At 35.5% G+C, this 23,837-nt stretch overlaps 1 protein-coding gene across 1 annotated transcript in view; it reads left to right on the top strand.

The window, feature by feature from the left end:
* The window catches only part of WDR70 (WD repeat domain 70), a 122,836-nt gene that overhangs the window by 49,552 nt on the left and 49,447 nt on the right, over positions 1–23,837 (top strand). The window contains exon 10 of the mRNA XM_058043715.1: positions 19,350–19,524. Within this exon, the coding sequence (XP_057899698.1) occupies positions 19,350–19,524 (175 nt within the window). The remainder of the gene's footprint in view (positions 1–19,349; positions 19,525–23,837) is intronic.

Here is a 23,837-nt window from a genome sequence, read left to right as displayed (position 1 = left end):
GCCAGCAGTTAGTTTCATTGCCCATGGAACAATCACTTATTCCTATGATGTTGTTCAGCTTGTATTGAGCTTCAGCCCAGATGATTCTGTTTTTCTTTAATTGAAGTCTGTGCCCCATAAGCTTAAGAGCCAAGTCACCTGTTTTAGATTGCATACTTAGTATGTTCTCAGGAGTGCACAAGATCTGGTATCTCCAGCCTGTTTGGCTGTGCACTGTGAAGGACAGCTCCACTGGCTGTGAAGATAGGATTATATGGCATTTCTCCTTAGATTTATGGACTCTAAGATTCAGGTTACATACTGTCTGCTTACTCCAGGTTGACAGCAGCTCAGCCTAAGCTGATTTCGCTGAAAGTGAATACAACCCTGGAGTTTGTTGAACTCTGCTAAAGCTTGGAACAGCATTGTTGACAACTCGAGAACTTTAGCTATACTTTTACTTTTCTTTAATGCTTTTACATATCAGGAATACAGTGCATATGAAAACATAGTTGAGAGCCAAATTTGGACTTGTGTGGTTTAGTGTAAGTGTAGTTATTTTGTCTTACTTAATTGCAGAATTTATAGAATTTTTCTGAATAATGTATTTGAACAAATACAGTGATAAAGCTTGTTACGTAGACTGTCCTTGTTTTGTTTAAAAGTCCCAAAGTACAACATTGAAGCAAGCTTTGAAAAAGTATTAGTAGTCCTAACACCTTCAGTGTTTGAAACATTTTATATGTAATAAACACAGTTAACACTGATCCATCTGCAGCTTTGAAAACTGCTGAGAACAGTAAGATAGCAATGCTAGGGCTACTACCAAGATATTTGTACAAACCTTTGTTGCAACCTAAGCTTCAACACTGCTTCTGTCTTCACAGATTTAAAGGCTAATTGGAAAAAGCATGCTTGAAAATAATTACTGATGTTTTACCTTCATTGGGGGATTATTTAAAAATGTTTAATTGCTGTCTTAGGCTTTGCTTCCACTTTCTAGATTTATTTCTTAGAACAACCTGCATGTTATAGAGAGTAGGACCTGCTTTGGGGTCCACAGTACCTACTCACCAAAAAGATCACCCTGAATTATATCTAGTTGCATCATACTACTTAAAAAGGGAATGCAAATAACATTATGGCGAGATTATTGAATTTGCCAGAGGTGTAGTATAACTTGGACTTTCATCTTAGAAAAAGAAATAACTCTTGCCAAGTTGTTTCAAGCGCATATGTTTGTAGGTGTGTATACACATATACGTTCACTTACTGTGCCATATTCCATATTGAAAGGGAAATCATTAAGTTTGAAAATGTTTCTTCAAGATTTTATGAGATACTTTTATTCCTAGTACAATAGTACAGTTTAGGAAGATTTTTAGAATTAATATAGAACATAGAGGAATACAGTTCTGTCAATTGATTTATTTTTAGTTTTACCAAGGTAAAGTTTTTTACTACAGCAAGAAACTTGAAAGTATTTTTGTGCATCATAAGCAAGTACACATTTAAAAAATTGATTGATTTATCTAGCAAGTGCAGAATTTAAGTGTTCACAGTAGCTCAGTACTTCCTGAAGAGTTTGCTCATTTTAGAACGGTGCAGTGAGTAGAGCAAGAAGGGACAGTCTTTTCAGAGGCTTTTGCTAGGCAATTGCAACGTTCTTATCTCAGATGGGAAGGCAGAAGTTTTGGTGTGTATATCTGCTTCTTTTATCCCAGAACACATGGTAGTTCACTTCTCACCCGTATTGTGCTATACTTGGGTCATATGGATAAGCTTCCCTGAAACTTGTTTCCTTACCCCTTTCAGTCAGACTGGAAAAGCTTTTCTCTTGCATCTTCTCTGGTCCTGGCTCACCTTGATTGAGAAAAGAGAAAACTTTTGTGCAATTCTGTTAGCTGGTCTGTGGGGTAACTTCTGGAAGAATAGAAATTATAGGAAACTGGAAGTTTTAGTATTTCTATCAGCTCAACTTAATATCAGATAGGGAATAAGACGGGAATTTGCTATTTGTGAAATTGATAAGAAATTTCCCATGGTTTAGGGTCATATACAGGTTGTTGGGCAAATACTTCCATTGTGGTGACTTTTTTCCACAAGTATCTTTCACTGGCAATTTCCTCTCCTGTCTTCTCCCATAAAAAATGTATTACATCTTTTATTTTATAAAGATGGAACCTTTCTTCTCACGTATTCAGTGATAATTTTAATCTATAACTAACTCAGTTTAAAGGACTATTTTCTCATGAGATATGCATCTTATTCAAATGACCAGAATTCTTTGATTATTCTAGCAATAATGGGAAGTACAATAGACTTAGTAAACTAAACTAAAATGTTTTTGTTTGATAGTAAGGAAGTGAAGTAGAGTAGACAAGGATTTATTTTGGCACATTTCTTTACAAAGATAAAATATGCATTATATCTAAGAAAATAAAATTAAATTGCAATGATTAATGTTTAAATCTGGTTCTGTATTAGAGCTACACAGTAATGACTAATGATACTTAATATCCTATAGATCAAAACTCTGTAAAAATATTTGCTTTGTGATTTTTGACGTTTAGAATTGCAGGTAATTTCATTGTTTGAGTAATGTAATTTTAAGTTGTTTCTCTTATCAGAGTCCTCATGTTATATAAATATATGTTTTAGTTAAAATCCCACTGCTAAGTTGCTTGTTTAGAGATGTATGTTGGGTGGTTTTCATTTTTCATGGAATGAATTGGAACAGCCTGTAGTTACATTTCTCTGCTCATACTGGTTTCAGAGGTGCATGGTTTCACTGCAAGATGATGAAGCCTGAAAAAACTGAAAAACAGTTCAGAAAATTCTGTTTAAGGCAAATAAATCCCATTTCGCAAGTGAGATTGAATACCATGGAAATTATGTATGGGTTTTTGTGAAAGAAGTTTCTCTTGTTTATTTAATAAAACCTTTTATAACTTTTTGTATAGTATCCATTAGTAACTTATAAGCAGTAAATTACATTCCAAAATATTTTGAAATTTTTTCTCTTAATTCCAATAAGTTTTGTTTCTGCCTTTTAAAGGATTAATCTTATAAATACATGTGAGACATTTCTCATCTATCAACTGGGCTAGCTAATAGGAAGAGATCTTAAAACTGATAATCTGATGTAATCAAAACAACATGTTTCTAATGCAATTTCGTAAGACTGAACTATTTCCTCAAAACTTCTTTATCTATAAATTAATTAATGCAGATTTTATCAAAATGTGAATACTTCTAGTAAAATCTGAACACTGAGTATTAGCCACTGACTCTGAGAGCAGATTGATAAGTGAGCTGGTTAGTGTAAGAAAACAATAGCATGGGAAATCATGCACATAGAATAAAGTTATGTAGGGTTGATTATGTATAAGCTTTTAGTATGAGGCTGCAGAAAAGCAGATACACATCTTGTAAAAATGCATTCATTCACAGAGAATGAACTTCTCCTAATGGCATTGGTAAAGGAGATGATGTTAATGTTATATTTCAGCAATACCAATTGAGTTCTGTGTCCAGTTACAATGACAGCAGTCTAAAAAGAATGCTAGAAAACATTGAAAAGGAAATTCAAATTCAGCTAATTCAAGAGTATTCAGGAAGTTGAATACATTTCAGTTTATTGAATAGGATATTAAGAGACTTTGCAATAGCAAAAAATAATTGAAACAGAGATAAAATGTCCAACATTTGAAAAATCTTTAAATTGTTAAAGATGTAGGTCGACCCAGTAATTGAAAGCTAGTAAGATATGTCTAGGAGAATGAGAGTGTTTCTTTATAAACAGATGTATTATGTGACTGATTATTAAGACTGATTATGTGGAATGATTATTAAGGAAGAAATGCAGTAAATTCTTTACAAGTTGTAGCTTGCACACAGAAATTGTGGATGAAGTTTCTCTTTCAATTATCAGACAAACCAGTGAACACAAAAGCACCATATAATCAATCTGAGATTGGAATATGCTGGGGATTCTCAGTGTTAAAAACTGTAATTAAGCTGTTCATATGACTTAGCCTTTTTATAGATAAAAGCTTGATATTGAGCTGTTAGTGTCCATTAAAGGTACTCAGTTTTTGCGGGTAGGAAGAAGTCCATATATAGTCCTTCTGAGGATGGCAGAACTGTCCATGTGGAGCTGCAGGTAGGATATGTATCCCATTGTTGTTACCATAACACATCCAGTTGAGCAGGTTCTTTCTCCAAAATCAGTCTCCTTTCACAGTTTTATCAACCAATTCCTCATTGACTTTTTAGCTCATCCCCCCCTTTCTATCTCCAAATCATTCCCCAAAAGATAATTTTGCAGTTGTTTTGTGGCAATAATGTCACTTTTTTAAGCTAATATTGTCATTCAGATACTTTCTAATAAAGTTTTATATTAAATGCATTTCTCTTGGGAGGGATTAGTTTGGTTTTGTAAATGTTTCTTCTCCTTGAAATCTTTCCAGCCATGTGATTTGTGAAATCTCCAGTTTGCTAGGACAGAAAACATATTCTGATACTCTTCAGTTTAGCTCATTAATGGTAGTGGAAACTTCTGGTCAGCTAATCTCTACAATTAAGATCCACATTCACTTGTGTCTGTATGATTTAGAACATGCTGGAAAACATTTCAGTCTCCTGAGGATGAACTTTTGGTGAGATAAGATGCAGATCTTCTTTTGTCATCATAAACTTACTAGACCATATACATTCCTCCTTTCAAAATAAATAATTTACTTATACTCATGTGTAGCTTTCTTCTGTTGTGTAATTCACAGTGAATTAAATGGATAGCAGAATAGCAGGTACTGAAAAGTCTCAGAGATGAAAAAAGATGCCTTCCCTTTTTTGGTGGTACATACTTAGGCTTTAAAAATTAATTATTCTATCATCATGTTTATTAAAAAAATCTAGCAAATAATTTAACTTAAAGCAGATTTGGTTTGAGATGAAGTTTAGCTTTAAAACTCTTATAGTAAAAAACTTACTTTGGTTCATTCAAACTATAAAATTCTGAATATTTTTGAATAATTTTTTAGTTTACTTGTCTATAAGTGATGTGTCATTCCAGCATCTGTTTACTCACAGCATGAACTGCTTTTCCTTTGAAAGTTTTTTGTTAGTCTTTCAAGAAAACTGAGTGTTGTGCCTGTGAAAAATACATAATATAGTTTTCTTATTGGACCACTAAATCAAAATTGCCATTTAAATGGAATATATATTTCCAGTTCTTTCACACAATGAGACAACCTGACAGGACCAGAGTCCATAGCCATGATTTGGTTGCTCTAAAAACTTTTTCAAGTAAATGAAGGATGTCTCTTCTGTTTTACATGAATGTTGGCCATTGAGTAACATGTCTCACATGTTACTCACATGTCTCACGTGTTTGGCTCAATATAGAGCCATTCTAGAGTCACTCTGTAGTGACTCTAGAATGGCTCTATATTGAGCCAAACACCCATATAGAAGAATCTAGATGACATTAATAGACTGTTAGGCACTGTACATGAAAAATTGTAGCATTATAATTTAGTTTCACAGATTTGGATATTTTGAGGAAAAATCAATGTAATTTTAAATTAGCTATTCAGCTTGCAAGCTCCTTTTTTTTTTGTTTAAAACTTCTTCTGAAGGCTGGCACTGTTGTGACAAGATTGATGGAGTGAATATTGTGAACATTCCTTATCTGCTTTGTTAGAAAGACAGTGGCTTGATTTGGAGAGCCTCCTCATCAGGTTACATCCAAATGAATGATTTAGCAGTGAAACAAACAGATAGTAACTTATTGGACAATGCCAAGTAGATCTTCAAGTAGATATATACTAACATCTATTTATTCAAAGTGCAAATAAATACAATATTTAACAAGTTGGTTACTTGCTTTTCTTGTTTCCGAGCCTCTAGTTGGAACTTGCATAATACTTCAAGTGAAAGCTGATGTACTCATGAAGTCTACCAGTTTCAAGAGTCTAAGGTGTTAGAAAAATAGAAAATACTGCGCAGTTTCTTAAGGTGTTAAGGATTTGGAAGTCAACCTTTTTTTTTTTTTGAAATGTGTCATTTTATGGAATATAACTTAAATGTTATTCCATGTACTTTTGGTGCCATAATGTAGCTAGACTTTAAAGTAGTGAGCCTAACAAGCTTATTTCTTGTAATGACTATTTGTGAATTAGAAATTAACTTAAATGAGACACTCCCAGACTGTTACAGATAATAGGACTAAATATCAAATGTATGTGGCTAGTGCGACATTCATAAAATTCAGACAAGGGAAAAGCTAGAGGTGCATGAATTAACAAAAGGTTTAAGAGAAACTTGATGTTTGTGTGCATGCACACAAGTGAACACCAAGAGTGAGGAACTAATAGCCTGGTACCTGGTCCCAAAATAAAGTAATTTTACTAAAGTGATTTTTAAGTATTTCGTCAGTTAGAGGTTTTAAGTCTTTATCTCACTGTTCAACCATGTAAATAAAATAGTTTTTACTTCCACGCAAGTCTTGTTTAACCAGTATTTTATAGAATCTTCTACTGTTTAAATACTGATATTGAAATGCCATGCAGATTATCTAAAAACTTGTTCTCAAGAGTTGCATGAGGTAAAAATAAATCAGAATTGGCATTTGTGAAGATCAAATTACTTAGGGCGATTTTTATATCCACTTTATTTATCCTCTCAAAGTTGATGTCTTACTTATTATGTCAGCTATAGCAATTCTGCTGTTTGAAACAGTGAGGCTTAGGAATTATGTGTATCAATTAAGTTCTGGTGAGTTTTTTTTCTTCCTTCTGTCTCTGGAACAGCAGAATTCACATCCTTTGGTGCAGAACAATGGTATTCTGCAGGAAGAGGGATCATTGTGGTTTAAAGTTCTGTCACTTGTTAAAATCTCCTGATAAGTCATAATTTTAAGTTTTTGGAAAAATTTTCTCTGGAGACTTGTTTGTAAGAGTGCCTCCATCAAAAAAGTGTGGTTATCTCACAGGTGTGTAGTAATTTGCACTGCACTGGCATAGTAGTTTGCTTTTTGTCTTGCTATGTCTAAAGGTGTGAAGTCCATTACAGATCCATGAGGATGGCTTCTCCTAGACTAATTTATCTGTTTTTAGATACATACGCAGTGCAGAGCTGATTAAGAGAGTGCAGCAAATGAGCAGGCCTGGTTAAGAAGAGTTTGAATAATGACTGTACTGGCCCTTGCTGAAAGCTGTATGTTTACAAAAGGGTTAGTAAAGCTATTTTTGTCTTTATAAACTATGTGCGTTTACATTAATATTTTTTCTGAAGTTTTTCTTGATTCAAATGTTAGCTGCTGCAACAAGATACGCAGTTGGTGGTAAGAGCTTACATTTGAGGGCTTTTTCAACTGACATTTTTATGGCATAACTTCCTTTTTAAAGGATACGCACAGCTTCAGGTAGATAATCTTAAGAATTAAATATTTAAATCAAATGGGAAAGTTCCAACAATGCAGAGGAAATTTGGGACCAAAATATGCTAAATTATTGTTCTGCACTGGTGGGGCCTTGCCTTGAGTCCTGGAGACAGTTTTTGGTGCCACAGGATAAGGAGATAAGGACATGGAATTGTTACAGTGTATTAGAAGAAGTGGGACCAAAATGGAGAAAGGTGTTAAGGGCAAGACTTAGGAGGAACTGCTGAAGTCGCTGAGCTTGTTCAACCTGGGATAGAGGAATGTTTACCTTCCTCTTGGAGGACAGCAGATGGAAAGTGCTGATTTAATCTCTCAGTTCACTAGTGGCAGGACATGAAGAAATGGAATGAGTCTACATCGGGGGAAGTTCAGTCTGGTGATTAGGAATTGGTTCTTCACTGAGCACGTGGTTGGTCTCTGTAAGAGATTCCCCAGGGAATTGTTCCCACCATCAAGCCTGGCAGTGTTCAAGGAGCATTTAAATGAGACTCTTAAGCAGGTAGTTTAGTTTTGTGTAGATCTGCAAGGAACAGTGATCCTGATGAGTCTCATCTGTTCTGAGATATTATGTGATTCTGGTCTGTGATTCTAAGAAAGTAAGAATTAAAAGTTTTGCTAATGCCCTAGGTAAAAGAAAGGGTAGAGCTGGACATTTCTACTCACTTAAAGAATAGCTGAATAATTGAGGAAGCATCCATGAGTTCTAGCTGAGAAAAAACAAACAAAAAAATTATTAGAGAATTTTCCTGCTACTTGATTGATCTCTGTAGGAGTGCTCTCAGCGGCAAGTTAAAATTTGATTACTATGTATGTCTGTGAGTACTTCTTGCTCTTCATGCATGCAGTTAGAAAGTGGAGACAAGTCATGTCTTTACAAAATTTAGGACAGTGGACATAATTTGGAGCTGGAGCTTCTGCAGATTTTCCAGTCTCTGTCAGTCTCAGATTTTTCTGTCTTCGAGTAGCTCCTAAAATTGGAGATGCTGGTGACATTTGTATGTCTTTGTTTTGATTTTGGACTTAGTTCTGTTCTTATTAGCTGTTGAGCAGATTTCTTGTGGTTCATAGAATTCTAGATATTAAGATGTATATGCTCCTGCCAGGAATATTTATATGTTCTAAATGCATGGTAGAGTTCCCTTCTGAGTTGTCTGTAGTCACAGAATAATTTAGGTTGAAGAGGACATCTGGAGGTCATCTGTTTCAATTCCCTGCTTAGTGCGAAGCTCACTCAGATCAAGTTGCTCAGGTTGTGCAGTGAACTAAAAGGTGAATTTCTGAACAGTCAGAAATTTCAGGGCTTCAAGCAAACAGAAGACTAGAGGACTGCAAGTAACATGTTTAAACTCTAGATCTAGCTGATATTTTTATCAAATTAAGCTATGAAACAAGTCACTTCTCTGCTGGTTTTTTTTTTTAATTTGGAAGAAAAACAGATTGTTAGAAGCATTTTCTTAGTTATATATGTTCTGCCTTTCTTATTTTTAATCCTACACATTTTAAACTCAGCAAAATTCCCACCATTTTCCTGCATACGGAGAATATAATTGATAAGGGAGTCCCTTAGTGTTTGTCCTTGAGAGTCATAAAATTTAATATTATTTTATCTACTGATCTACTGCTTTAAACTTTTAACTTCACACAAAAGTAAGAGAAGGACACAGGGGCTTCCTCAGTAGTGTAAGTATTGTGATATGAGTGGACCATAATGATGATATATGAAAAAATGTCCCATGCGGTTAATCAGACAGAACTGTGACTGTATCATGACTCTCTGGAGTTCTGAGGCTAAGAATTGTCATTTATTTTCTTGAAAAGATGCTTTTTTTTCTTTCTGAATTCCTGTGAGAATGAGGGAAGTGTCTTAGACTTTGGTGGATATTCCGGAAAATCTAAATACAAGTACCTAAATTTGCATTTACCTTATGTGCTGCAGTTTATCCTGGTCTTTATAAGTAGGTCATAAGCTTTTATGTGATTACACTGTGCAATGTATGAAGATTGGTGCTTCATGCATAAAGACAAAATAAAACTCATTTTCTATAGCCCAGTCTACATAGTTGATCTGTGCAGCCGAGTCAAACTTAGCATTGTGTAGAGCAGATTCTGTAACTTCAGAAACCAAAATACATTTAAGGCTTACAGTTTTCTCCCTTAGTTACTTACCTTTGTTATATTGCAGTTCATTGCTAACGGACCTGTAGAAAAGTGTCTTGAGGGAGATCTAAGATGCCAGCAAAAAGCAGTTAAAACTAATGCATGTAGGGTCAGCTGAGGTGTTGTCTCAGAGAGCTTTTCAATCCTTGACTGTTAAATTTCAGTTGATTTTTCACTGGTGTAATGAAGAGTTCAGCTGAGTGTTAGTTCCAATTTAAGTTATTTAATGGAGTGAAAAAAACTCGAGATCTAAGTGAGCCTAAGCTATTTTATAGCCATGACTAATCAGCCCTTTAGAAAGCATCCTGTTTTCCTAGTGATTAACCCCTCCTCCTTTTGCAGTATCATGCAAGACTGCTCTTGAGTCATTTCAATTCATGCAGGTGACAGTAACTTGAACTGTCAAGATTTTCTTTATGAGAAGTCTTCCCCTTTGGTCTTAATCAGATGTACCCCCTAGGGAGATTGATTACATCCCACTTTATCTTTCCTAAGTGGGCGATGAGATCTCAGTTCATTCAAGATGCCTGTTTGCCCCATTTGGAAAATGACATAAAATTGTATCTGCTGTTACTGTCACAACATTCAGAATTGAATCACATAATATCTGTAATTTATCTATTATTCTGTATAGAAATAATAATATTGATGTTAGATGTTGCTGGAATAGTGAATTAAGGACTTCTTATGCATAAAGTGCTACACAGTCTCAGGAAAATAGTGGTGCTCAGGTTTTTGAAATAGCACAGCACGAACATAGACTTTGAATTGCTGTTAAGTCAAAAACATACTCTTTAACTCTTACAATGCTTAGTATCCTTTATTAAAATCACTGAATCTGTTACTCATTGGAAGAAAATATCTTCAGGGGATAGTTCTCTAAACTAGTCAGTGCACTGTTTTCTGAAAACTTGCTTTTTGGTACCTTGCTGATTTAAACTGAAGAAATTATTGCCTTCTTAATGGTTGATGCAAAGACAAAAACCTTTTTCTTCAGTCACATGTATATGTGAAGACATTATCAACAAGAAAGAAAGCAAATTAGCTGTCAGTCCCAGTGAGAAGGTAATTCAAAACCAGCAAGACTTTTTCCTCTTAGTGCAGTTTAGCTGCCCAAATATTTATCACTATCGCAATCAAATACAGTCAGTATTTCAGGGAAATATGAAAGGAAAACTAGTTTAATATTTAAGGAAATACTAAGGGAGAAAGGCTTATTATACTCAGGCATAATGATATTCAGTTTTTTCCTGTATATTGTCCATTGGAAGGGAGGCAAACAGACTGAATCCAGGAGTTAAACTTAAGAAAAAATTATTTGAGAAGGAACCCATCACAACAATACAGACTGAAACTCCTAAAAGAATTATTTTTAATCACAGTATTAGCACTGCAGCCTTTGTTTTCAGTATGAATATGCCTTTGACTTCTCCTGGAGACCGTTTTCTTAGGCTGGAAGGATCTTTTTCTGTGTCACTCTTTTGGGATTTTAAACAGCCCTCTGGAGCATGTTTGTGTGTTGGTTTTTAGACTGGGTTTTTTTAATTTGGCGGTCTTTTTGGAGTTTTGTTTGTTTTTTAATACCTCAGTCATTTGCCTCCAATTCATCTTCTACAGAATTTGACTCTCTTTAAGTCCTCTCAAAATGTCCTCTCAATAACGTATTTTCCTTACCATGGATTTAATTCTTGTGCATAAGTTCTTGAAGCTGTTGGTTTGATTTGGTGAGATGGGGAAGGGATGTTTGTCCCATTTCCACCTCATCCCCTAACAATTGCCTTGTCTTCAGAACATAATCAATGCTTTTAGATTTCTTCTATTTTTCTGTATTCTAAGAAGCCCCGAATATATAATGTATGTTGAATATTAATCTTCCTTGCTTAGAAGTGAGGATTCTTACTGGTTCACAGTCCTGCATACTCTGAAGTACTGCTTTCTGTCCAACAGTCATCTTTGGTTTTCTTTTAGTTTTACACAAGTGGTTTACTTTTCACTTTTTATTATTCCTTCTGAGCCTTTCATTCTGCTTGTGTGTTCTTTCCCATAATAGCTATTTTTGTGTTTTTGTCTGAGGTTATAAAGTTTCTTCCACAAAACCTTTTGTTATATTTATTTTCAGAGTATTTATTTTGATATGAGGAAAGTTCTCTTGAACATTAGTAACTGCATCGGAACTTACTATTAACTGTTAATGGAATAGACATGTAGTATTGTTGTTCTTTTGTTTTTATTGAAAAATTTCCATCTTTTACTTTCCTTTTGATCTTGACCTTTGCCTAGATATGATTTGTGTATTAATATATTATACTATCTTCCAAGGTAGCAATTACATTCAAAGCAAATTGTGGCTATCTTAGAAACTTTATAAAGAAAAAAAAAATCTTGTGAAACTTTTAAGTCCCAGATGAAACTTACTTTGAATTAAAGCATTCGGAATCTTTGAAGGCTGGTATAGCAAGGTATTTATCTGAATTTTACTTTGGTATTTTAGTGGGAAATTCACGGTGAAGGTGGAAGACATCACAGAGCAGAATCTTGGAATTTTTTTAAGATCATTCTGAGATATTTCCGTTTGTGTGACTTGATGCTCTTTCTTAATCTTTGACTTAACAGCTGTTGGTGATAGTTGAGAAATGGCAACATTTAAAATGTAGAATTGGGTTTTTACTGTGTAGTATTTTGTCACTCCTTTCTGCCAATATGACATGCAAAATATGTCTGCTGTAATCTTTGAGGATGACTGAATTTTGGAATTGGTCATTTTGATGAACTGATCTGTAGATACTTTGAGGGAATCTTCAGGTTTTGAATGAACTACTTTAAAAAGAAATTGTGCAAAATTCCAAATGATGTATTTTCCATCACTTTGGAGAGGTATGTAGAAGGGAACAGATGAAATAGATAAGTAATCCATATGCAAATATGATACCACTTTATATACAGGGTCTGATGAGTAAAAACAAAGTCAAAGACTTGTGTTATGTTATTTGCTTAATTGTTTCTAGGAAATTTGTTTCTACTCTTGAAACTTTAACCTCAAGAGTGCCTTTTTGTATTATTAGTCTGGCCCAGTGATTTAATCTGGGAAAAAGCAAAAATTACTCTGTCCCGAAAGCTTGTGGTCTTTGATTTCATTAAAAACAGACTCTTTATGCCGTAAGTAAGAGGGTCTGTCAATAGGTATTCTACTGTGTCTTTACAGTGTAACCTCTAAAGCGTCACACAGATGTATTTGTGGGTCACCCTTTGTGTCTGAATGACTGTGTTCTCAGTCAGAAGGGATTGTAGGTCATAACTCACTAGTATTTGCTGCTGCCGTTTTCCTCCCATGAACATGCTGCACAGCACTCCATTGCTTCTGATTTCTTAGCTGAGCTATCATTCCTCCAGTTCTTCTCTGTCTCCTTTTCTAATTTAATTTTCCTCAAATGTTGCATATATTGGCCACCAGCAGGATTTTTGTTTAATAATTCAGAACACCTTCTCTCCATGCTCTCTCAGACATGCTTATGTGTCATTTTAATTTTGAGCTGGTTGCTTTTTGGTTCCTTCACACTGGAGAATGGGAGCAGTTCCCATTCATTGTTATTAGGTTTTAATTTACTCCACCCCGGTAATTAAGATTCAGCTGCTCTTGTGCATAGAAATGATGTACTTTTTACTTTTGTACTTTGTGCGTACAAATGATGGTAATTTCTCCTGTCAAAAAAAGCTACCAGTTTAATTTGAAAATATAGAAAAATTGGTTTCATACTTGCTTAGCTCCTTTGCTGTGTATCGCATACATTTTTTTTTTACTCTGTTAAATGTTTCTCTACTTTTTACATTTTGAGTTTCTTTAAGTGACAGAAAAGTAGAGCTGTGATAAATTACTAAGTTGTCTACATATTTTTGGCAGTTCCTTCTGTAATTATGATTTTACATATGTTGGATGTGACTTTCCTTGTATTCTGGTTCAAATTATTTTAATTCTGTTCAAATGCTGGAAGTAGGTATCTTATTTACAAGTTTTTCTGCCAAACAAGAATGGAAAGTTTCTCTGGATTTCTCCATCCATTTATGTGTACAAATTTTTTCATTGTCTAGCAGGTGACTCACCCTTCCTTGGGTCCTATGTGCTCAGCAGAAGAAGACTATAACTTAAAGAGGACAAAGAGAACACAATAATGAAAGTTTTCTTGCTGACATAATGATGCACTTCCATACGCATGAAGTACATCTTAACAGAACTTTGCAGCTATTTCTGAACCAACCTCTTTACATATTCTACTTTAGGCAATTTTCCACTGTATTAATAAGTTTCTTAATTCCATTCCCATGTACATATATTTGTTTTATGTGATAAAAGAGGTTTAAAGAAACCCTTATTGTAAGATCAGTTGCTTTTTTGTTTATAAAGACTCCTAATTTAACAGTTTAAAAATGCATTTTCTACCACAGATGACTTGGTCATCTTGTACATGTATGGTGGCATGATCAATTCCACTGCCACCATATTTGTATGATGATTTTGAAGTATGTTAAGTTTTGTCACCTTGTATTACACAGGTAGGCACTATAATACATTGCAAAGGTGAACACTATAATTAAGTTATTAGATGTACAACATTAAGCCTGTTCTGTACTTTTGACAATACGTTTTAACAATAACCTACTCTTTGCTTCTTTTGTATTTCAAGTGATAAGAGTAGACTTCATTATGCAGAGACGACTTAACATATTAAATACCAATAACATTCAACATTGTGCAATAGAGTTTTCCAGTCCAGTAGAAACAGAGGAGATGGGACAGACAAAAAAGCTTACTGGAATTTGGCAGGTCTGGCTTTTGAAGTTAACATTTGTTCATTTCTTGAATTTCAACAGATTGTTTTAGGGCAGTGTCTAGCTGACTCATGACAGAGAAATTTTCTGTGCTTGCAGCCTGGGAAATGCAACTACATAGCTATAATAATTTGCGTAATGCAGCAGCATTGCCAATAATTAATTTTATTAGAAATTTTAACTTAGTAATAACATCACAAGAACTTAAGAAAAAAGGGGAAAAAGAGAGAAAAAATATTTTTGGGAGGAAAATCCTGCCAAAACCTCCCCTTGAACCTCAGTAATTAAATTAGTTGTTTACTGTGTGTTCTTTAACTTCTCAGTGGTCACGAAAATACCCACATTACCTTTCCAAAAGAACATTCCCCTCCTTTTCTAAGTTGCTTTGAATTGCTCTTGGCAAATAGAAGAACTTTACAAAATAACTTTTGCAAAATCTGTTTTGCAGATGTGGAATCCATAATTTAAGAGGTTAAATTTAAACATGTGTATGTGAAGCCTTCTTCATGGATATTTGAATTGAAAAGGAATTTATGAAAGAGAAATCATAAATGTTGATGGGATGAATATATTAAAACTTGATGTAATGAGGAAACAACAGTATATGTTAGAAGTATAGTGTTTTTTAAAAATCCCTCTGTCTAGTTTTTACTAAAAAACAAATTTTCATTAAACAGTTTGCTTTCAGGTGGAAAAAAGACTCATTCAGGAAATGTTTTTCTTTTGTTTTCACTGGAGTTCAAAAATATCATAGTTATCAATAGATGAATCAATATCAATAGATTAATATTAATGTTATACTTCTGCTAAGTGCTGCAACATAGAGCACAAAACAGTGTTATTGCTTCATCTCCCACTTTTTTACTCCTGAGGAGATACTCTTAGGAAGAAGGGTTTTTTAACAAGATGAGTACTCTGGAAATTATCTGATTAATGCAGGGGTAAAACTTTTTTATTCATTTTAACACAAACAACAGACTGAGCTCAGAGGACTTAGGAAGTGAAAATAGAACTTCTGTAATGCAATCTCATTTATTTTTTCATTTTGTGTGAGGAAGAGGAAATCATTAAATGGTACAAAATATTCCAGAAAAAAAACCCCAGAGTCATAATTACATAATGTACCCTGAGTTGACTGTTATGTGGTATGATGATTGAGGGTCAGAAGGGAAGAGAATATATGGAACCAGGCCATATATTTTTGTCATAATTGCCAATTTAAAGACAATATTACCTGAAGGTAAATTATTTGGGTTTCTTTGCTTCTTTTCCTTTTTATCTCCTTTCCTTCTGGCTAGAATGGGAGGAGTTAGATGTTTGTCACAGTACCACAGAACAGGCTGGGTTGGAACAAATGTTAGAGGTCATCTAATTCCACAGTCCCCCCTCTTCCAGCCAGGGTCAGGGATGCCACCCACTAGACCAGATTGCTCAGATCCTTGTCCAGCCAGGTCTTGAAGATTTCTGGGGATGTGACATCTGCAACTTCTCTGAGCAATCTGTGCCAGAGCCTCACATTGTCGCAGTAAAGGATTTGTTCCTAAAATTGATCCTAAATCTCTCCTCCTTTAGTTTAAACTGTTCCCCCTTTTGCTGTCACAATCTGCTTGTGTAAAAATCACTTTCTGTCTCTTTTACAAGCCCCATTTTAGTACTTGCAGTTGCTTTTGGTCTCCCAAGAGCCTTTTTTTTTCCTGTCTGAGCAAACCCAATTCTCATCCTGTCCTCATAAGAGTTGTGCTCCAGCCTCCTGATGCTCTTTGTTGCCTCCTCTGGATTTGCTTCAACAGGTCCCTGTCCTTTTTATGCTGCATGCAGTGCTCCAGGTGGGTCAGAGCAGAGCAGAGGGGCAGAATCCCCTCTTTCCCCTGCTGCCCACGGCGCTCTGGGTGCAGCCCAGGACATTTTTGACTCTCTGGGCTGTGAGTGCCATGGCTGGGCATATACAGCCAAAGAATCAATTAGGTTGAAAAAGGCTTTGGGATTCATTCCAGCCTGTGACCCACCATGGTCAACCAGACCACGACACTCAGTGCCATGTGCAGTCTTCCCTTTAACTTAGTGCTATGTGCAGTTTTTCCTCAAACACTTCCAAGGATGTGACTCTACCACCTCCATGGGCAGCCCATTCCAGTGTCTAATGACTCTTCCTGTAAAGAAATTCTTCCCAATGTTCAGCCTAAACCTGCTTTCTTTCCAGTGAAAGTATGTCCCCAAGGTCCTTCAGTGATCCCTGCTTCTAGTTTCTCATTGGTCTGAAGGAAAATATAAAACACATACATAGTTTACAGATGACTCCTGGTGTTTTAGTTGGTGGTGATTCAGTCAGAAACCATGCTAAGCTGAAATTTTGCACATAGTATTATAAGATATGTTTGCAATTTAATGTCCATTTTAAAATAGGACTTATTTCCATAATGAAGAAAAAGACTTAAAAGATCTTATCTGAAATAAGATATTTTAACTTTTTTATTAAAGAACTCAGTCTTTGCTCAAGAATTAAGGCTCTCTGGGAGTGACTGACAAATTTGTAACTGTGGTTACAAATAATGTATAGGTGGTTTCTTACAAGATATTTGCTTTAGTATAAATTTTTTTTCATTAAATACAGTAGCAGCAAGACAACGGCAAAAACATGCTCAGTGTGGGGACATTAAGAAAACATTGAGGGAAGATTAAATATATACTGTAGGCTATGTGGGCATTTTTGACATAGCATGTAACTCATATGTGTGGGAATATGGCCAACTGTCTGCAGTGGGAGCAGCAATTCAGAGAACTTGGATTTTTCAGCTGACCTGCTGATATTACAGCTGATTTGGGGCTCATACTTCTTTTAATGTTTTATAAGGAATGAGAGTATACAAGTGCTTCTTCTTCCTTTACAGTGGAAATGTAAAATCATAAAAAGGTTTGAATATGTTCTTAGTGTAGCCAGGTTTTGACAGGACATTGAGCCCTAAAAACAGGAAACTGCAGGGTTTAAAAAAGTCATTCCATGCCAGCAGAAATAAAGAATTAGGATGGTAAAGGATTCTCAAGAGATTGTTTCTGGAACTATATCTGAGATGCTGTGAGGCATTTGGAATGAAAGGGCTCTGAAGTTCCCTGCACATAACTGTGTCACCCCTTCTCAGGTTCACCACCTGAGAAGGGGTGTGCCAAGGCAGACCTTGTGAACTTGCACTGTAAGAGAGGACAGAGCTGTTCAGTAGGAAATGGTCATCCCTGAAGGAAGAAGAGAAGCTGAAGGTGCAGAACATTCAAATGAGATTTTGGAGGGATTGACTATTATGAAGGAAGGGGAATGAAAAAGACTCAAGTTTTGAGCAAGTAACACAGTGGGAGAAAGTGTGAATGAAAGGCAGGAGGCTGAGATGGCTATTGACCACACAAGATGATGAAAAAGGAATGTCAGAATCATATAATGATTGAGGATGAAAGCAACATCTGAAGATCTTCTAATAAACCTAATCATAATTGCAATATAGTGTGTAATTTAAAATAAAAATAATAGTTAAAACCATCAAACCACAAACCTGCCAAAATCTCAAATCCAAACTAATTGTCAGAACACTTGAATGTCTCGTGCTAGAGCTCCAAATACAGCAGTGAAGCCTTACACATAAGAGATTTGAAGACTTTTAAAAATGAAACTAACCTTGACTTTCTTATGGAAAACTCAAGATTAATTCTACTTATTCAATCTAACTTACAGTTACTGATTCCTCATTACTGTCATTAAACATGCAGTTGATTCTAACATCTCTGAGGTATTTCTAGCTCATTTTCATGTCCATTTTATTCTAGGATTATTTATATGTCAGCTCTGTGGCCTGTCTGGTCCTGTAGCTCTGATGGAAGTTCCTAATGTTGTTCTGTGGTATCTTGTCTCATTCTGGAGAAATGGCAGCCTCTGTTAAAGTTGTATTTGCCTTGCTAGAGACCAGTGAATTATGTGCTGTTGGATCATAGGCAATGTTTGTATAGTCTAAACAAATGAGGTTGTCTTGAGAACTTTGAGACTTTTTCTTTCTAAATGAATGATCTTCCTTCCTTTGCCAAATTCTGAAACTCTTCTCTGCATTAGATGCCAGAAGAGGTTTGAATTTTTATATGGAAAGACCTCAACCTATTAAATGGACAGAAAACATTTGTATCTAAGACAGTTTAAAGGGTCCACCTGTATCTAGTGTTTTAGTTCTCTCTCATTTGGATGTTTTTCTGTATCTAAGGAACAGTGAAGATCCAGGCAGATACTCTTTTTCCATTAAAAAGAGAAAGGATGTATTTGTTTTGCTAATAATGTGGGAAAATCTCAACCTGAAAAAAACAATAAATTAGTCTTTCTAAAATATTTGAAGAACATTTTTGTTACAGAAATCTTAACACCTTCAGGATTAGTGGAAGAGAACTACAATAATATTACAATTAATGTTTAAAATGCCTTTTAGAAGTATAGTGTGAAGAATAACCAACCAGTTAAAAGCAGAATATTCAGTTGTTGTTATGTCTGAATAGTTAAGAAATCTGTTTAAGTTATGAATTTGTATAAGCATTCATGCCTATTTCCTGAAGTATTAATTCTTTGTAGAGGACTGAATACTTCCTCCTCTTGACTTCCAGTGACAGTGGAGATGATGTAGTACCTGTGTGTTAACTTTTTGTTATCTTACAAATTCCAAATCATTGATGTACTTACTTACATGAGAGTTTTGGGGAAAAGTGTTTTGGTTTTGGATTTTTGTGCTTAGTGAACATGATGTTTTTTATCTGAAAAGTTGTCCTCATGGCTTAAATGCTATTTTGCCATTACAGCTTAAATTGAACAATATTATATGCCATCTGTGCTGAAAAAGGTGTTTGGTTTTATCACAAGAAGAATTATTCTATATATATTAACATTATCTAAAACAGCTGTTTATTTCAACTATTTTTTCAGAACTGTGAGGACTTGGGATGTTAACAATGAAAAAAAGCACAAAAGTGTATTTAAGCCACGATCAGTTCAAGGTAAACGGGTGATTCCGACAACTTGCACATACAGTAGAGATGGGAAGCTTATTGCAGCTGGCTGTCAAGATGGCTCTATCCAGATCTGGGACAGGAATATGAGTGTAAGTCCAGTATTTGATAACAATATATGCCTCTGTTATTTTGAGTGTAAATGTTGAAGCAGATAAAATCAATTTTGGTACTTCCATATTTTTATTTATCTCCTCTCCCTCTCCCTCTCCCTCTCCCTCTCCCTCTCCCTCTCCCTCTCCCTCTCCCTCTCCCTCTCCCTCTCCCTCTCCCTCTCCCTCTCCCTCTCCCTCTCCCTCTCCCTCTCCCTCTCCCTCTCCCCTCCTCTCCCCTCCCCTTCTCTCCTCTCCTGAAAACCCAATAATTTTTAGGCGTGACTTAATATTTCTTCTGCTTTTCCACAACTGATCATTAAGTGTGCTGCTACTAGGTTCAAAGTTTGGGAAAATTCTTGACAATATGTGTTTAAAAAAAAAAGGAAAAAAGACCACATATCTGTATCTAGATTATTATTCATTTAAGATGGAATGCTTGTGAGAAAAGCTGTAATTTTTTGTTGTTATATAATTTATTTGATTTATTGAATATATTGAGGAGTAACTCTAAAACTTTATACTGAAAGCAGTCCTTAATCCATATAATAGGTAGAGAAAAATAGCATCCAAGTGGGTGAGGATATGGCCAATGCTGCACATTAAATGGCAAACGTTATTATATTGTCTAATGTGTAAAAATTAGCACTGAGGCAAATTGGAACCATTTATGTAAATGCATTGTGGTCAGAAAGAGTTAGAATGAAAACTATTTCAAACTTAACAAAATTAGGAAATATTTCTGTTCATTTTGAACTAAACAATCCATTTCCAGTAGTTATGACTTGAACTGACAAGTATAATTCTTGCTACTACTTTATAATTTGAAGCTTAGAGCATTCAGTGCTCTCTGTTGGTTTGTGTAGTATAGCTTGCAAACCAATCCAGTTCCAAGAGTTTAATTATGCAATGTCAAGTGCAAATTCACCAGGCTAAGCCTTACTGCTTTGAAAAATAATCATCCTAGTAAATCATCCATATCTTCTCTTTATGCCCATCTTATGCAAGAAGATTCAGTGGGATAAGTACCAATGGCATGAATTGGAGGAGAAAATGGAAACAGAGTCAAATTTTTTTTAAAGCCAAAATGAGAATACAGAGTAAATGAGGCAAGAAGAGCAGCATTGTGAAACTGATGTCATAAATCTCTGTACAACTCCAGTAGGATGGCTTTGTGGAAGTAAAACTGAACTAGTCCAGGTTACAGTCTGTTCAACTTCATATTTCAAAATGTTTGATTTTGAAAAGGAAAACAGACAATCTGAGCAGCTTTTTACAAAGATTTAAAAAGATCTGATTGCTGTAGGCAGGAGGAAATGTATAGATTTAAAAGGAGAAGAAAGCCTGTGGATAATACTTAAAGTACAGCCTGTATTTTGGGATTGTAATCTATTTTTATTTCTGTTTTTATTTCCACTATAAACCTAGTAAAACTTCCTAATGGCATGAAGCTTGAGAATTCATCCTAAGTGTAAACTTGTTCTAACAGAATAATAAATTTTTCAGAGACTGGCTTTCATCACCTGTGTATGTTGTTTATTTTAACATATACAGTATTGAAATATTAAGCTTTCTGGTGTAGTTTTAACAATAGTACTCTTGGTAGTCTGCTTTTTCATGTGCTTTTCCTTTTGAACTTTCCTGTGTCTGTAAGATGACATATTGCAATGCTGATTGAGTGCAGTTTAAGGTGATTATGAGTAATTTAAAGACTATATCCTGTGCATCTTATGCAATTTCCAATGGGTGACCCCTGTATAACAAGGCAAGACTAAAGTGATTTTCTAGTGGAAGTTAAGTTCATGGTGTTCCTGGGTTTGTATTTTTAACATCTAAAGAATTTTTGTCTTTGCTTTGTTGGTTTCTCTAAGCAGTATGCAAGATTTTTGGGTAAAGGAACAGGTAAATTGGATTTTTACTGGTATTCTCACCTAAGACTGCTGGTGTCCTCTGGAGATCCCTATGTATAGCTAGAATCAAGTGTTTCAAAAGGCATCTTGCTTAAACAATTAGAAAAAGCCTTCATCTTATGTTTGAGGTTGGGGAAAGGTTAAGAAAAAAGTTTTCAAATGGACCATGTGTTCAACACAACAGTTAGAAAGAAGAGGATGAGACTGACTCTTGCAGTGGAATGGTGAAAGCACTCACTGTCCTGACAGGATACAGGGATACTTGCAAAGGCAAACAAAAAAATTCTAATTTATACAATTCTTCTGCAGTTCTTAGGGTACAAATTGTATGTGACACAAGAAAATGGGTAAATTTTCCCATGGAGAATCGAGGCGTGAGGGTTAAACTTCTTGAAGAAATGTATATTAGCAATATTTAGCAATATTAACTTCTGATTTTTGAACAGAAAGCTGTAATTCCCATCCAGCAGATGTCATTTGGTTCTGTTAAAACAAGTGTAGAGCCATATATATATATACAGATTTTGCTGCTACTGTACGCCTGGCTTTCAAGTCAAAATTAAGAGAGTCTTTGTGTTTATCTTGACAAGGCTCTATTGAGTCATTAGCAAAATTCACTAATGTTTGAAAGCAGAAAATAACTGCCTTATTTTCTTATTCTTGATCAGTTTGGGATGATTTTGGCATCACTATTTATGCTGTGTGCTTGGTCCATATGCAGCTGGAATGAGAGATTCAGCAAGGTGTTTAAAATTGACTGTTGCTTATTTGACCATAGTGTCATGAAGAGTTGACCCAATAAAGGCCTGTTGTGACTGTCTGAATTTGATTTTGCCTTTGTGCTAGAATGTAAATGATATTTCAGCCCTGATCTTGAGTGCCTGAACCACTGCTCAGTGGTATGACAGTAACAGGACAAATGAAATCCATGAGGATTGTCCATCCACATATTACGGCTCACACTAGATACACACCCATAGTGCCTGTTGTCCTGGTCATCTGTGAAGATTTTTAGATGCATTTATTTTTGATTTGAGTACAAACTCTACTGTCAAACATAGACCTACTATAGGGGAAGGTTTCTTTTGCTTCAGTGAGGTCCCTGCTTTTCCACAGAAAAAGGCTCATCAGGGCAGCACAGAATCAGAGGATGGGTCAGGTTGGAAAGACCACTGTGGGTCATATGGTCCAACCCCTCTGCCTGTCCCAGCAGGATCATCCCAGAGTCCATGGCACAGGATTGTGTCCAGATCATTTTTGGATATCTCCAGTGGGGGACACTCCACAACCTCTCTGAGCAACCTGTTCCAGTGCTTGGGCACTGCACAGTAAAAAAGTTCCTCCTCATTTTCAGGTGGAACTTCCTGGGCATCAGTTCCTGCCCATTGCCTCTTGTCCTATTAAAGTATGAAGTAGCAGTTCCAAGGGCAGAAACGAATATCCCAGTAGGAAAGAGGGTCTGATGATGCCCTTTCCAAGAGCAAAAGGGGCACTCATTAGAAGCACGCACAATTGGGCTGTGTTGGTGGGAAGCCATACTGTACCACTTTGCAAGACAGAAGCTACCCCCCAAATCTCCTTTGCTACTGTAATCATAGTTTCTGACTGCTGGTATAGGGTTTTTTCATTCCCTGCTTCACACCACAGACACATCACCTGTGTTCTACACTGTTCCACAGTGTAGAACTTAGAGAATGGTGTGTTTAAATAATTTTTGATTTTTAATTTAGAGAAAGACAAGATCTCTATGTCATATTTTATCCATCCTTCTGTGAATTCGAAGTAGCTGTTTGTTGTAAGTTAGCTTCATCAGTTACTTGTTTTTTTCAAAGCCACTTTTGAACCATCTCAGTATCTGCTTTTTTTTCCCCTTAAATTTAAATTATGTTGCTGTGACTAGGGAGGGATTTTGGTTTGTGATCAACTCACTTCTGACTAGTAATGAACACCATGAATGTTTCATTCAGTTTTTTACTTCCATTCTTATTTTGGTATGATTCCAAATCTCCCAGCTGTATGCAGTGAGTAAAAACACTTTTGGAACTTCTGGGGGAAGATTTTTTTCTTCCTTCATACTGACATTGGTAACTTGCTAATGCTGAAGTTAGCCAAATGCATTCCAGCTCTGCCTTGCCTTTTTCCAAACTTCCTCAGCAGGATCATGATCCATTATAATCACCTGCCTCAGAGGATTTTTTTGTTTTGTCATAAATCTATGTTATTTTCTCACGTATGTTATTTTGTCAGTACATGTTTTTTCTTTAAGGTTCATGTACATGTGCATTTACAGTGCACATTAGCAGAGCAATCCGTCAGCCTATTTGAAATATTATGAACACTGTCAACTTGGCTTAAAATAACAGCTTCAAAGGACGTAAAAAATAACTTCCTTCAAACTTTGAA

The sequence above is a fragment of the Melospiza georgiana genome, chromosome Z, assembly GCF_028018845.1.
Source record: "Melospiza georgiana isolate bMelGeo1 chromosome Z, bMelGeo1.pri, whole genome shotgun sequence".
Lineage (NCBI taxonomy): Eukaryota > Metazoa > Chordata > Aves > Passeriformes > Passerellidae > Melospiza > Melospiza georgiana.
This window is presented reverse-complemented; position numbering and strand designations above follow the sequence as displayed.